This window comes from Ustilago hordei, assembly GCF_900519145.1.
Source record: "Ustilago hordei strain Uho2 genome assembly, contig: UHO2_contig_01, whole genome shotgun sequence".
In the NCBI taxonomy this organism is placed as follows: domain Eukaryota; kingdom Fungi; phylum Basidiomycota; class Ustilaginomycetes; order Ustilaginales; family Ustilaginaceae; genus Ustilago; species Ustilago hordei.
In genome coordinates, this window is record NW_024545270.1 from 274652 (window position 1) to 290512 (window position 15861).

The 15861-nt window shown below is 53.5% G+C and overlaps 6 protein-coding genes across 6 annotated transcripts; 3 read left to right on the top strand and 3 right to left on the bottom strand.

The window, feature by feature from the left end:
* Positions 1-409: 409 nt before the first annotated feature.
* UHO2_00066 (uncharacterized protein) lies at positions 410-5086 on the top strand (the record flags this gene model as incomplete). The annotated part of the gene is made up of 1 exon (XM_041556686.1): positions 410-5086. One exon carries the CDS (start codon positions 410-412, stop codon positions 5084-5086), a length of 4677 nt encoding a protein of 1558 aa, XP_041412620.1.
* Positions 5087-5324: 238 nt separating this feature from the next.
* UHO2_00067 (uncharacterized protein) lies at positions 5325-6038 on the bottom strand (the record flags this gene model as incomplete). The annotated part of the gene is made up of 1 exon (XM_041556687.1): positions 5325-6038. One exon carries the CDS (start codon positions 6036-6038, stop codon positions 5325-5327), a length of 714 nt encoding a protein of 237 aa, XP_041412621.1.
* A 558-nt stretch (positions 6039-6596) lies between these two features.
* Positions 6597-7397, top strand: UHO2_00068 (putative PRE4 - 20S proteasome subunit (beta7); the record flags this gene model as incomplete). The annotated part of the gene is made up of 1 exon (XM_041556688.1): positions 6597-7397. The coding sequence occupies one exon, from the start codon at positions 6597-6599 to the stop codon at positions 7395-7397; it is 801 nt and encodes a 266-aa protein (XP_041412622.1).
* A 1246-nt stretch (positions 7398-8643) lies between these two features.
* Positions 8644-9105, bottom strand: UHO2_00069 (uncharacterized protein; the record flags this gene model as incomplete). Its single annotated transcript, XM_041556689.1, has 1 exon — positions 8644-9105. One exon carries the CDS (start codon positions 9103-9105, stop codon positions 8644-8646), a length of 462 nt encoding a protein of 153 aa, XP_041412623.1.
* A 764-nt stretch (positions 9106-9869) lies between these two features.
* UHO2_00070 (uncharacterized protein) lies at positions 9870-12221 on the top strand (the record flags this gene model as incomplete). Its single annotated transcript, XM_041556690.1, has 1 exon — positions 9870-12221. The coding sequence occupies one exon, from the start codon at positions 9870-9872 to the stop codon at positions 12219-12221; it is 2352 nt and encodes a 783-aa protein (XP_041412624.1).
* Positions 12222-12510: 289 nt separating this feature from the next.
* On the bottom strand, positions 12511-15723 carry UHO2_00071 (uncharacterized protein; the record flags this gene model as incomplete). Its single annotated transcript, XM_041556691.1, has 1 exon — positions 12511-15723. One exon carries the CDS (start codon positions 15721-15723, stop codon positions 12511-12513), a length of 3213 nt encoding a protein of 1070 aa, XP_041412625.1.
* Positions 15724-15861: the final 138 nt, after the last annotated feature.

Here is a 15861-nt window from a genome sequence, read left to right on the forward strand (position 1 = left end):
AGATGCGAAACGGCTGAGCCTCTCATCAGTTTCGGATGTGCCGCTTTCCTGTGCCGCTTTCCTCTCGTTCGTGTTCTTAAAGTGTTATTTTCTTGTTTGCTGCGCATTTCCGGCGTGACCCTCCACTTTGAAAACACACGCTTGATGCATGCCAAAAAGTGAGAGTGGCAGCAGGACCCTTGATCGGCTCTCGAGCAAAGGAAATCTCGACGCGCCCAACATATGGCAAAACCCTCTTGCGGTCATCCATCTTGCGGTGGCAACATAGCTTTCCTTGGCTCCCGACAACCCTCCACGCCAGCCGCGCAGCCATCACAAGCTACAAGCTACAAACTTTCGCCATGACCACATGACGACACCTCAGCCGGACGGAGGAGGTGATTTTTAACAAACACCCAAGCACGTCGACATGCCGGTCGAAACACCTCAACAAGGCAAGGACGGTGGCGTTGGGCCTCAGACCGAGGTCGATAGTAACAATGCGGATGACATCGTGCACGAGTTTCACATGACTGAAGCTAAACCCAACGGACAAGACGCTGATGGTGGTGCAGAGGAATCGATCAAGTCTTCAGGCTCAAATGAGGCTCCTCAGGACTCCGATCTTGTACATGCACGACAACAGCCACAAAGCGCAGCTAAGGATAACAACCTCTTGCAGGCAGGCCAGGGAGATGATGGAAGCATGTCCAGGCCCGCGACCCTGCATGTCGATGTAGATGGCCAGGCACCACCAAACCAACCCGCCCCCAAAGAGGCCCGTGCCGCGAGCAACCTCAAAGCCGCAAGTACCATCCCAGAGCCAGCCGTATCTCTTTCCGCCTCGCGACCCAACATGCTCCCTCCACCGAGACTCAGTATGGCAGCCTCTTCTTTCATCAATCCGACCCCCACACTGACGCCCGGCTCGACTTGGGGTCCTACAGCTGCGTCTGCCGCTGCAGCAAGGGCCGAGGCAGCTGAGCCGGGGAGGATAGGAGATCTGAAGCGGTTCACTCTATGGGAGACAAAGACTCGCTTCTACCTTGTTGCTTACAACACCAGCCAAACCAGGTTTCGTATTCTCAAAGTTGACCGAACACCACCGATAATGACAGCCCCACCCAGGGCCCAGGCCGACCCGGACAGATCTCGCGAAACAAACTTGGCTGCTGGTACAGCATCCGCTCAAAACCAGGCTTCGGCTTCTGCAGACTTTCCTTCCAATAGCTCAACGCCGCTTCCGCCATCCAAGGGAGGAGATCCTAAAACCGATACGAGCAAAGGGGTCAAGATCAGCACAAATCTAGGCCCAGTCGATTGCTCAGTCCGCGGTCAACGCTTCCTCTCACTCAACGATCCGCACATCTGCCGGCTCAACCGTCGCATGCTGGATGCCAAGCAAGTGCCCCGTGAAGGTGCTGCATCTTCATTCACAACTACATCGGCCTCGAACAAGACTGCCACTGCCATTGGAACGTCAAAGATGGCCGCTGCCTCCAACCCGAACGCAGAGGTCAGGTCCAATCCGACAAGCTCAGCTTCCACGATCAGACAAGCAGAATCCACGACAGGGTCCAAGGCTACTGGCTTCAACACCAAGTCGAGCGCAGCAGAGTGGGAGCTCAACGTCACTTCTGATCGCGTTGTCTACTCACGCACGCAGGTCGCCGAGCTGCTCGAGATGATCCGTGAGGGCAATCGTGCCACTGGAGGCCTCCACGAGATAGGTCGTTTCTTCGGCATCGTAGGCTTCATCCGCTTCACGAGCACTTACTACATGGTACTCATCAGCAGGCGAAGCGTCGTCGCGTTGATAGGTGGCCACTACGTCTACCACTGCGATGAGACTGTCATACTGCCGGTCTGCCACGCCTCGGTTCTCGCCTCATTACCAGGGCGGACAAAGCTGATGGAACAGGAAGAGGCGCGCCTTCTTCATCTCTTCAAGCAAGTCGACCTCAGTAAGAACTTCTACTTCAGCTATACCTACGATTTGACAAAGACGCTGCAGGACAACCTCACTTCGGCTCCCGGAGATCCGCTCGACCAAGCAAGCTCTGTCTCGCCCTCCACACAGCCTCTCACTGCTTGGGGCTACAACGAAAAGTTCATCTGGAATCATCACCTGCTGCTTCCAGCGTTCGCCGCATCAGAACACATGCAGCCTCACGAAGATCCTCGCAACGAATGGGTTTTACCGCTCGTGTACGGCTTTGTGGACCAAGCAAAGCTGAGTGTGCTCAACCGTACCGTTTATACGACGCTAATTGCTCGAAGGTCAAGACACTTTGCAGGAGCACGGTTCCTCAAACGAGGTGTCAACGAAAAGGGTCATGTGGCCAACGATGTCGAGACAGAACAGATCGTTAGTGAAGCTCTCACGACCCCTTTCTTCGCACCGGGTCGCAAACGGTTCGAGCCGAGAGATCGACACCCTCGACCAACTTCCGGCGGGTTGCGCGCTGGCCCGGAGCTGATACGTGCAAACGGCTTGCGTGAGAAGCCCATCTTCCAGCCACCCACTGCCGGAGCCATGCACTACCCAGAAGCTTCAGGCGCAAAAGGAGCAGAAGACGACGATGATGATTACGAGGACCTCCCGCTCGACGCTTCACCTCGTTATACTTCCTATGTCATGATGAGAGGCAGTATCCCTGTCTACTGGACACAGGATACCACCAACATGTCTCCCCGCCCTCCCATTGAGGTCTCGCTTGTAGACCCGTACTACTCAGCCGCCGCGCTTCACTTTGACGAGCTCTTCCATCGTTACGGCACACCGGTGATTGTTCTCAATCTTATCAAGAAGAAGGAGAAGCAGGAACGCGAGGTTAAGCTGCTTCGAGCTTTTGGCGAATGCGTCACCTATCTCAACCAGTTCCTGCCAACCAGCAAGAAGATTCGATACATCGCATGGGACATGAGTCAAGCGAGTAAAGACCATGCTCAGGACGTCATCGGCATCTTGGAAGACATTGCCGAAGAGACGCTCGCCACAACGCACTTCTTCCATTCCGGTCCCGAGCCTAGTGCCTTCAGGCCACGTGCCACTACGCAGAGCAACTCCAATGTATCTGGAAAGGGACCTGCCGCTCCGGGTATGCGTGTTGACGGCTGGGGACATACATCGAAGGCCATCAGCGGAGAAATTGCAGGCTCAGCGTTTGGTGAGGGCACCCGAAGAGAAACAATCCTTTTACAAGAGGGTGTTGCGAGAGTCAATTGCGTCGATTGCCTTGACAGAACTAATGCTGCTCAATTCGTCATCGGCAAAGGAGCCTTTGGACACCAATTGCATGCACTTGGATTGTTGGACAACCCGTACTTGGAGTTCGACTCGGATGCCGCCAACATGCTGACCGAGATGTACCACGACCTTGGAGACACAATCGCCATGCAGTACGGAGGATCTGCTCTCGCTCACACGACAGACACCTACAGGAAGATCAATCAGTGGACTTCACATTCTCGGGATGTGCTAGAGACCATGAAGCGATACTATGCAAACTCGTTTGCCGATGCTGACAAACAAGCAGCGATCAACCTCTTCCTCGGTGTAGACCCCATGGCACCAGATTTTGCACCGCACGTGTTTCCGGAAACCATCACAGTCGGCAAAGAGCAGGAAAAGAAGGCGGTACGCGCGGTACCGTTTCGGCCTCACTACCAGAACTGGTTCGATCCTTTGCACCTGAGGCCGCGCGGCTCCATCGAGGCTCGTCAACGAAGGTTGAAAGAAGTCGCTAACGCTGATGCCGGGTTCTGGGCCGAGTACTACCGCCCGAGTCTCTTCACGGATCTGAACCGCCACCACGCCTTCAAGATGACAGCTGTGCATCAGTACTCGCATCTTCATGGCGGTGTTTCGCACTCGTCAGGAGGGCTTGGCATGCCTCACAGCCAGTCAGCAGGTGCGTTGAGCATGTACTCGACGCAGATTGGCGGTGCAGCTGATCTGCGCCGTCATGTTCGTTCGGCGTCCAACTCAAGTTTGTCTTCAGCGCAGTTCAATGCGATGCAAGCTGAAGTCCTAGTCGAGTATCCTAGCCCTTTCAAGCCTCGGCGTGGTGGTGCTTCTGACTCGTCAGCCTACAGAAGGCATCATGAGTTCGGACGCCAATCTATCGAAGATGCCCGAAGCTTCACAACGCAAACATCGACGACCTTGGTCAACGACGGCCGAAGTCCCGTTTCGCCTCGAAGTGAGCAGCACTTCCCTCCTTCGCCTGCAACATCAGCAACGAGCGCTCTGCCACCATCCAAGGCGATCATCGGTGGTGTGAAACGATGGATCTCGATCAACAAACCCGGAGGTTCGCCTCGGCTCGGGAGCTTTGGACATCGCAAATCGAGTAAACGCTACAGCATTGCGTCTTCGGAGGGAGGAAACGGTGATCGCCACGATACTAGACGCGGTGACACGGCTGCACCGAATCGCAGCTCTGGTGTGGCCGGCTCTGGTGCACTCCTGTCTGCTACGACTGGCAGCGGCGGCTTCGACCCGCACACATTCAACTTTGCAGGTCGTTGGCAAGCTGTGGGTCCCACGGTGTCTGGATCGAATGTAGCAATCGAAGCTGCGCTCAACAAAGCATGCAATCCGCACATCTCGGAAGAGGAAGAGGAAGAGTACGCGTTCTACACAACACAATTTCTCGATGAGTACGCACGACCGAACGACGCCGACCTTGAAGACGACAGCAATGGTGACGTTGAAGCCAACGGCTTGGTCAAACAAGTCCGGCCTGCCAGTGCGCCATTAATGGATCACCACCTGATCGATGAGAAGGACATTCAGATCTACGAGGAAGGCGTTGCTGTTAGTGACGGTCGACCCGCTGCAGTCGACAAATTGATACGGTATTCGACGATCGATCCGATCTTGGTTAATCACGCAAACGCAATCAGTCAACTCTCTGTTCCGGTCGTTGCGGCCTCCTCCTCGATATACCAGCCGATCCCTATGTGCGCAGGTGTGTCAACAAACACTCCCGCTACAACGATGCCTTCAGCTGGAGCTTCAGGGTTGACGACATCTGAAGCGAAGATCAGGGCATATAGCTCTTGGCTCTCCTTGGGACAGACAAAGCTAGCCAGCTTCTGAACAATTGCTCCCAACGGATCAGCACAGGCCCACAATGCAATAGACAATGTTGACAAATGCCATCAGTGTGATGGTGTTATAATGCGATGAAGTACAATTGTTTGTGGACATGGGATGATACAAATACAGATGATGTGAGTACAATGAGCGTGTGATGCCAGAGAGCGCCAAGCTTATGGGTATGTTGAAAGTGTTGCGAGCAGAGTATGGGAGACACAATGAGGCAGATTAGGGCGTATCACTTGAACATGACTTGAACAGAATACGTCTTTCCATCAGGATCATAATAGCTCCAAGTTGAAGGTTCCGCCCGGGGTCTTGCTCCTGGTGCTGACGACGTCACCAAACCTGTATCTCTCCTATCAATCTCTTTACTCTGCAACTTGAACGCAATTGTTTCATACGGTTCCGCAGCGACCACCAGATACTGGTAGTTCTTGTCCGGTTGCTCGACCTTCTGTTCAAATGCACCCATAAATCGATGCATCGGCGTCACACCATCCTTGATCTCTGGCAATGAAACTTGGAACAACAACCCTGACCTAGCTCCTTCTCCACCTTCCAAAAACGGTTCGCGAACTTTCGTCACTTTATAGCCAGGTCGACCGATCTTGATGAACTGCTTCTTGGGGATTGTTTCGGCAGCTGAAGCGGTTATGAGCTTGTTCGAGTCGTAAGCGTTTTCTTTAGCCTCTCTTGCTGCTCGACGAGCGAGGTTGGTCTGGTGCTTTTTTCCCTGTGTGTGAGCAAGGTAGGAGCCTTCGTTCGTGTGTAGGGTGAGGCAGAGTCGACATTCCAGTCCGCCAAGATGATTTTTGAGGAGATACGGGTCTTTGGCGAGGTCAATTGTTTCAAGGGCGAGCTTGCGAAGACGGTCACGACGATCGACATTTGATTCGGAAGCTCCGGCAATACCGGCTCCTTTGTTGCCTCCTCGAGAGGAGAAGTCCATCTTGTGCTACGAGCTCTGCGGGGGAATCAGAACCGATGTTGGTCAGAGAAGATAGTTTGTGAGCTCGGTGAAGCTGGCGGGTAAAGTAAGGGATAAAATGATGCTACAAGTGATGTTGGTCGGCGATTCCAATGCTGTTGGGAAGTCGAGGTGTAAGTGGCAAGTTCGCAGTATACAAATTGTGGAGACAAAGTTGTTCGAAGCAATGACCGACACCCGAAGATTCAAGGTTCGAAAGTGGCAGTGTTACATCATCTATTCACAACATTACCAAAAAAAAAAATTAAATTGGACGATCACTCCACATGATTTATTTTAGCACAGAACGCATTCTCAGGCTCAGCTGGCCGCGAACACGCAAGCTCGAGGGAAGCGCTTGAGCCACCTCCGGCAACACCGACCTTTATCTTTTCATCTTTGCTCCTATCATCGACCTTTCTTGCCCCACATCGCAACACTCACCATTCAGCTCTTTCTTTGATCTTCCGAGAAAGTCTCTGAATATCATCACCAACTAGCACATAGATCAGAGGCGGTACCGAACTTAGCACATACAAGATGATCAACTTCCACCCAGGTCAGACCTGGTCGTCGAACCCCAACCAGGCTTATGCCAACATGGGCTCACCGTCCTTCAACTCCACAGCCGCCTCCTCGTCATCCGATCCCACCTCGCACACATCTCAACCCATCGTCACTGGTACCTCGGTCCTCGGACTCAAATACAGAGATGGCATCATGCTTGCAACCGACACTCTCGCTTCCTACGGTTCTCTCGCCCGTTTCATGGACATCACTCGCATCTCCCAATTCGGCCAAAACACGCTCATCGGCGCCAGCGGAGACATGAGTGACTGGCAATACGTCCAACACATGCTCAACAAACTCGTCACGTCCGAAGACGTCGCCGCAGACGGTCACCACCTCACACCCACCCAAATCTACGCCTACCTCGCCCGCGTCATGTACAACCGTCGAAGCAACGTCAACCCGCTCTGGAACTCTTTCGTTCTCGGCGGTGTTGATCCCAAGGACGGAACACCTTTCTTGGGCTACGTTGATCTGTTGGGAACCACTTTCACAAGCAGCACAATCGCTACCGGGTTCGGTATGCACTTGGCTCAGCCATTGTTGAGGAAGATGGTCGAGGGTAGGGAAGATAGTTTAACGGAAGCAGAGGCAAAGGATATCATGGAGAACTGTATGAAGGTATTGTTCTACCGTGATGCGAGATCGTTGAACCGGTTCAGGGTTGCAAAGGTGACGAAGGATGGGTGTGAGATTTCGGAGCCTTACAGTGTTCCAACTTCGTGGGGCTTCGCTGAGATGTTGCGTGGATATGGTCCTCAGACTCAGTGATGCTCGACAATCTCTTCATGCTACTTGTACCGATATGACCATCCTATTTGCCTCTTCTTCCTTCTTTCGATCGCGTGACGACCATGTTGGAGAACCAAGAGCTTATGTCCGTGACGAGATGGGAGGTGCAAAAGCGCCCGAGATAGAATCACGGAGATGATCTATCGGGAGTGGTGACATGCCGATCTCGCTCGACCAATTGGGCTGCAGGAGCTCATTTCCGCACGCTGTGTCGGCTCACTGTAGCGGCAGAGACCGTCAGAAGCCTGTGTTCAGAACTGGCGATGGCACAGACGAAGCTCGAAAAGGCAGAAGGCCGACATGCCCACATCTCATGATTGCGAGACACGTGCAGCCCAGCGGCGACGGCTTTTGTCGGGTAGGAAGAAGTCAGCTCTGAGCGGCAGCAAGACCTCGACAATGGTCGATCGTCGGTGCATCCGACAAGGGTTTGTGATGGCAAATGCAGAGATTGGCGCGGATGATATGCTCTGTCGGACCAACTCAGCCTTGGCTTCCAAAAGCCTGGCGGCTGTTAGTTTTCTGAAGACACTTTGAAAATTGCTTTCTTCTTTGAACTCCGATCGACTGACATGCGCTTATTTTGACCGTCGATGAGAAAGAGGCGGGACATCGAGGTCTGCCCCTTCGACATCGAGCCTCAACATCTTCCACGCCGCCGACTTGATGATGTTCGACGTTATCAATCATCGAGCCAGATCTGCAGCGAGATGATAAGTTTCCAAGTTGCGACGCATGCAGGCAACGACGCAGGTAGTTACCTCTTGGCTCTTTGTGGCGCCTACTGTACTGTACCCTCCAGCAACGAACGAGACAGCCGCCAAACATCATAAGCGACAGTGGTGGGTCAAACTAGCGCCTCGGTCTGCGACAACAACCCTATCCGCCAGACAAGAGCTTGGCCTTACAGTTCCCCGCCGCATAAAGCGGCATCCGGAAGAGCCGAGGCATGAATCATACAGCCAAAATTATACTCTACAAGCACATCAAAAGTGTGATGTTACACAAGCATATCAAAAGTGTGATGTTACACAAGCATATCAAAAGTGTGATGTTACACAAGCACACGTTGTGATCACGCGTCGTCACGTAAAACCTTTTTAAACGTTCTAAACCTTCTAGCCACGGAAATGTCGCCCCTGTCAGATTGTGTCAGAGTTTTTTTGTCCACTTCATCCCGACTCTGGCCACGCAGGTCTCGGTCCTCCGGCGTTGCAGTTTCGGCTTAATGGGCCCACAAGATGAGGACGAAGGTGAAGCTGATGACCGAGGCCCCACCACAGTCCATCATCTCCGGGAATGGAGTTCTTCGCGGGTGCCCGTGTGCCCGGATAATGGTGACAGGACAAACCATCCCACTCAACGTGTTTGCCGTGGATCGGTGTGCTTGCAGTACGATGCGGCATATATCGGAACTGGCTCCACCTTGTGTTCTCCGCCTTGGGTTCTCCGCCTCGAACGTCGAAACATTCACGAGCCTCGCCAGTAGGCACTCGGAATTGTAGCGGAAGCAGTCAAGCTCGCTGACAGCTGTCAAACCGAGCTTGTCGCACTCCCGCTGCACTGCCCAAAGCGTTGTCAAGCACACACCATCGTCCACTCCATCATCGATGAAAGTTTGACGTTTCACAGCCCACTTGGCCCCTTTGTTCTCTCCTCCATGCCCCACTGAGGCATTAAGGCTCATCCACCCTGCCCGCAAGTCCCACAGCTAGGCATAGCAACTGGTGGAGAAGCCATTGCGCTGTGTTCGTTCTTCGGAGACTCCGAACAAGCTGATATATCTGCTTCTTCCCATATCACAAATCGACGTGATACGAATTCGCCAAAAACCAAGCGTGACGTTCGTTGTTGTCCTTCTTCTAAATCATGAAGGTGTCTCTTAGCATCACTCGTGAGAGGAAATGCCTCATCTCAACCCATCTCTCTGCATAAATGCAAGACCCCTAATCATAAACTACCACCGTCACTGAGCTGACAAGACTCAGTGGTGCATGGAGCTTCATCTCCAGTATTGCTGAAATTGAGGGCTGAGCGAATTTTGCCCTCACCAACGACAGCCGACCCACTCACTTTGCAGCCGCTTCAGGCAGATTTCACAGAGCCTGAAAGCCATTCGGTGGGCACACCGCCCCACCTGTCCACTATCACAGCTCATGTCGGCGTGCAACGACTGCGCCCCTTCATTGCCTGGCGCATCATTGTTCAGCTTTGAGGTGTGGCAGGAAAGGTGGATGCTCGAAGCTCGTATCTGAAGCTATAAGTATGCTGTCCCTGATTTGACGTTCCGCTTCCTTAGTCTCGACTTCACCTCTATCGACTCTCTTGACCTGCGTGAGACCATACAGCCTTATCCTACACAGGGTCTCGGCATAGTCTCTTCAAATTATCGCCCAAGTAGGGTGCTCCTCATCACTTCGCCCCCATTCTCCATCTCTGCTCCCCTCCATCATGAGGTTCTCTTGGGTCTCATTGGCCCTGGTCGGCCTGGTCGCTAAGGATGCTATGGCCTTGCCTGCCGCTGTCAAGGACACTGATTGCGACGACAAGGCTCAGCCACGTAGCATCCAGGGCAACGGTGGGTCGAGTGACTCTGACACCTGGCTTGGTCCAGACATACTTGGCCCAGGTGGCGTCGCCAGCGTCGTCCGTCAGGTCAGCAAGGACATCGAAAGCCAAGGGCAGAACCCAGAATCTTACGGCTTAGGTCTCATGCCGGGACACGCTCACTGGTCTGGCTACCAACCTGACCAGCCCCACCACCACGATCACGGTAACAAGCATGAATGGGATTGGAGCTGGTATGAGCACGAAGAATGGAACGGTCACGAACACAAGCATCACGATCATGAGCACGGTCACGAACACGAGCATCGCGATCATGAACACGGTCACGAACACAAGCATCGCGATCATGAGCACGGTCACGAACACGAGCATCGCGATCATGAGCACGGTCACGAACACGAGCATCGCGATCATGAACACGGTCACGAACACGAGCATCGCGATCATGAACACGGTCACGAACACAAGCATCGCGATCATGAACACGGACACGACTCAGGCTCTCACCATCCTGTTGGACCAATCCAGCCCGATGGCAAGACATTCAAGTGCGTTCCATACGACTACACCCCTCGCACTCGCGAGTTCGACTGGACCCTCACCTATGGTCCCTCTGCTCCCGATGGCTTCGTCAAGAAACGCATTCTCATCAACGGCCAATCCCCCGGTCCTCTCATCGAAGCCAGCGAAGGCGACACTATCGTCGTCAAGGTCAAGAACCGCCTCGACCAGGGCACCTCCATCCACTGGCACGGCATGTTTCAGAACAGCACTCCTTTCATGGATGGTATCGCTGGTTTCTCCCAGTGCCCCATTCCTGCTGGTGGCGAGCTTACCTATCGTTTCAAGATCGAGGGTCAGTATGGCTCTTACTGGTGGCACAGTCATTCCAAGATGCAGTATACCGACGGTCTGTATGGTGGGTTGATCATTCGTTCCAAGGATGATCCTTACCAAAAGTGTCGAGACTATGACGATGAGAAGGTGTTCCTCTTCGCCGACAATTACCACGATTTTGCCGATGACATCGTCAACCAGCTGCTCTCGGTCAAGGGATACAACGGTTCATCTGCTGCGCCCTCTCCTCAATCTGGTCTGATCAATGGCAAAGGTCAATTCAACTGTGCTGGCTTAGCTCGAGCCAAGGGTAAACAGCCAGGCATGCCAAGCAAGTGCACCCAGCTCCCCACACCAACGATGGACATCGAACCGGGTAAGAAGTACCGCTTCCGCTTCATCAACACCGGTTCGCACGCCCAACACATCATCTCGATCGACGACCATGAAATGGAAGTTATCGGCTCGGACGGTACTCCAGTCAAGCCACACAAAGTCCATCGTATCCCCATCGCCAACGGTCAGCGACATGATGTGCTTGTCAACACCACCGTCGGCAAAAACGGGGACAGCTTTTTGCTGCGCTCTACCATGATGACTGCTTGTTTTTCCTTCGTCGATCCTCTGCTTGATCCTGTCGCAAACCTCACCCTTCAGTACAAGCGGCCAGGTAGCCAGGTCAGACCTCGCCCGCCCAAGCCGCATGACTGGATGGATACGATGGGTACGCTGTGCAAAGATCTCGATGATTCCGAGCTCGTCCCTGCTATCGACACTTCGGTGCCTGCCAACCTCAACCCTAACTCACTTGGCATCTTCAACTCACAATTCGGTAACCTCGTCCTCGCTAACGGCTCAACCCTCGGCAGGTTCTTCATCGACAACATCACCCATACCAACTACGTCAACAAACCCTATCTCGAGCTCGCACGAGCTGGTCAACAGATCAACTCCTCCACCGTCGCATCCCTTCTCGTACCCGACGACGTCTGGGTGGCAGATATCATCATCAACAACCAGGATAACTTCCTTGACCATCCTTTCCACTTGCACGGTACCGACATGCATATCATCGCTCGCGGCACGGGTAACTTGACACAGGAAGGCTGGTCGAAGCTGAACCAGCAGCCTGGTGCCTTGAACTTGCACAACCCGCTCAGGAGGGATACAGTCTCGGTCACGAGGAGCAGTTGGATCGTAGCTAGGATCAAGGCTGATTTGCCTGGTGTGTGGCCGTTGCATTGCCATATTGCTATGCACGTGGCTGAGGGTTTGATGGCTGCAGTGGCAATTCACCCGAAGAAGATCCAGCAGTTGAAGTTCAGTCAGAAGGTACTGGATTTGTGTCCCGGCCCGACTGCTCCGATTAGTGTCTTGAATGAAGTGGAGCCTGCTTAAGCAACCACTCACTTCAGATTCTTCGGCAATATTGTTATGCTCGTGCTGTCTCGTCTTATCAGCTTCGTATACGTCCTAAGCATGCATCGAAGTCTTTCGATCTTGTCCTTACGCATCTCCCTCAATTTTCGCTTTCTTTGTAAATGTTCCTGATCCTGCTCTGTGCGAGTGAAGCAACGCCTTGCCTGCGAAACCTGAGTTGTCGTGAGTTTGTGATTGCATTGCGATACAAAAACATGATGCTGAGAAGGTATGATGTTGAAAGTATTTTCCTGTGAGAAGCGTATGATCAAATGATCCTCAAACTCCAAGCTCCCTGACTTGGCACACCGGCCAACTCCCCCAAACCAAAACCCAACTGCTTCAACACCTCCTCACTGGTCTCGTGTCCCGTAGACTTCATCAACTGAACCAAGTCCTCACAAACCATGTGCCTACCCGAATGATAAGCTGTCCCATCCGAATCATTGACAAAGATCAATGGCAACAAGAAATGCGCCGGCAACCCAGCCTTCTTCACCTCTGTTTCGATCTTGCCCTGCATAGCAACCTTTAGCATATCTGTAATCGCAGGGAGGGTGACAGTTATGTATGCTTCTGGATCATTACCCGGTACTGGAGGTTGGTTGGAGTATTCTACCTTCAACGGGCCAAGATAACCTGCCCAGACGTCGAGAGGGATGGGATCGGAGGTGATAGCTGCCGGAACAATGAAGTTGGTAACGGTGGTAATGAGGGTATGTTTGGTCTGATCGTAAGTGGGCATAGAAGTGATGAGAGGGAAAGGGGTCATTGGGACTTCGCATGGTCCTTCATCTTTGGATGCTTGAGTTGCACTCGTATCGAAATATGAATATTCGAATCGAGAGACACCGATAACGGTCCATATGAATGCGTCATCTACTTCATCCACCACCTTGGTACCTAGATTGTGCTCTTTCGCCACAGTGACCTGCTTAGGCGTAACATAGACGATTGAGTTGCTCTCTGAAGACTTGTTCCGATCAGTAGTGTCGGTAGGTGGCTCGTCAAAGCCAAAGCCTTCTTCGTGGGTCAGAGCGTAGTTGACAGCTAGAGGTCCCGCACCGACTTTGTCTGGCAAAGCATGCTTCCAAGAGTCAGGAGCCATGGCACAGAGATAGCTGCGAGGGATGGAGAAGTTCGACTCGAGGTGCTCGGAATCACCAAAGACTGTTTCACTGTCGCTGCTGGGCACGAAGCGCATCAGCGCCACCTTTTGAAGCTGTCCGACTGGTCCGTACAGATTGAGATCGTCGGGGTTCTTGCTGTCAGAACTTCCGTTGCCGTTGGCCGTGGGCGCAGTCGATAGTGCGTTCGAGGCATCGCCTTCGATCTTGATAGCTGAAGTCATACTGCTTCCTGGCTTCTCGGCCGGTTTGCTTGCCACCGCAGTGGTCGAAGCATGTCCGTTGCAAGATGACTTGCTGACGGCTGCAAGCTTGTCGCGCAGGGCTCGGTCGATTGGCACTCTGCGAGACTTGTTACCCGTTCCGGCAGTGAGCAGTTCCGCTGGAGGATCGAGCTGCGGCAGTTGCACTTGGCCTTTATCAACCTTACATACCACCAAAGGGTCGCTGCTGAACCTCGTGTTGACATCTGTCAAGACAATCGTTGAGCCATAAGTAACACTATCCTCTTCAGCACCAGCAAGGTCCGCTAGAGGAGGTCTCGAGATGAGAGTGATGCGATAGGTCGACCAGTCGCCACTGTGCACTGTGAGACTGCCGTCTCCACTGCTGTGCATGTACTTGGTCCTGGCTGTCTGCGAGTTGATGCGATTGAAGAGCGACACTAGCGATCCGTTCTGCACCTGGTTGGTCTGACCTCTCGGCTTAGCCGTCTTCTTGGACGACTTGGAGATGATGGTGACTGGTGCAGACTCGAATGATGCCCAGGCGAGACCTTTTGGCAGGCGGGAGAGCGGTTCGGAGCTGGTGTCGGCTTGGTCACCAGCAGGACTGCCGACGCTCATAGCTGGAGAGAGCGCATCTGCAGTGCGTGACTTCTTAAGTGGGCTGAAGATCGGCAGATGCGGTTCGAGACCGGATGGGCGGAGGAGATTGAGCTGCAGGCGGAATGACTTGGAACGACCAGTTGGTGTGACATAAAGAGACCGCATCTTGGTTTCGAGCTGACTGTCAAGGACTGCGACGTTCTCGTTCGAGTAGAATTCATCCGTATCTCCTCGGACAAGCAGGCTCACTCGGCACTGGTCCTCCTCGTCGGCATCCTCGGATGTTGATGATGTGGTGAGAGTAGCAGCACCATGCTCGGCATATCTTCTTAGTGGGCCAGTGACGCTAATAATGGGCGGTGGATTGAAAAAGCGCTTCTCCGATCCATAGCTCTTTTGCGCTACCGAGGCGTGAGCGCATCGAATGGTGGTCATCTTGGTCTTGGAAGCATCTGCCGCAGCGATTGGCCCAGTGACGGTGTTGGGCTTTGAGAGTGTATCGATGCTGGCAATGTACTCGGAGAGGGCTTTTTCGACTCTGCTGCGTCGCTCCATGGGACCAATCTCACGGTATTTGCGCTTGCCGAGCACCTTTTTGGGTTTCTTGATGGGTTTAGCTTGCTTTGGGGGCGACTTTGGCTTGGTCGGCTCTTGTGGCTCTTTAGCAGCATCTGTTGCAAGGTTCAAGGAGACTCTGGCTTGTAGGGAGGCCATGAACTGCTCCAGACTCGCGGCGAGTTGGTCATCGCCAGCCGCACTAGGTTGTTGTTCGCCGTCAGTCGAGGCGGCAGGAGCTTGTTGGGCATCTTGAGCTGTTGTTGCGGTGGCATCTTGGGTTGCTGCCGAAGCGTCTTGAGTGGTCTGTGGAGAGCCGTTTGCATCAGTGGAGAAGAGATTGGCCTGACGCAGCAGATTGTCGACGAAGGACTGAGCTGCGGTGTCTGCAGAGGTGGATGCCTGCGGCTCCGGTGTAGGAAAGGCGGTCTCGTTGCCCGAGCCAGAAGCAGGCTGGGGCGTCGTTGGTCCAGCATTCTCCTCTTGCTGTACTGGAGCAGGTGAGCCTGACTGCGGCGTAGGCATGAGGGAGGCAATAAGCGTTTCAAAAGAGGCAATGTCCTCGGCAGTCGCTGGTGTTCCCTGAGCTTGCGTTGGTGTGTTGTAGGCAGTGTTCGTCGCCGAGGCATCAGCAGGAGTATGGAGAGCATCCGTCGGAGTGCTTCCGAATTGGCCGGCAAGACCGGCAGTGAAAGCCTGTATTTGCTCTTCCAGCGAAGGCTCCTGATGCGCACCAGACTTGTCTTGCGTGTGATTGGCTTCAGGTAGGAAACTGGCGAGGTTTGTAGCATCTAGCGTGGGGATGCCATCCATGATGGTCAAGTCCGGAACATGCGCTTGCGAAGTTGATGTGCTTTCCTCCTGCTGAGTTGAGCTGGTGCTGTCTTGTGGTTGAGACTGCTGAGCATCTGAGGAGTTGTCCGCGTCATTCGGGCCAGCCGCGGCCGGATCTATCGATTCTCCTGCCTCCATTATACCAGCGCTATGTTCTGTCTATGTGAAGATGTTCTGATAACATTCGCACAGGGATGAGCTGGCCGAGCAGGCTCACAAGCTGTGTTCAAGTCGAGAAGGTTTCGAACTGTCTGCGTCGGATGTGAAGCCGATCGA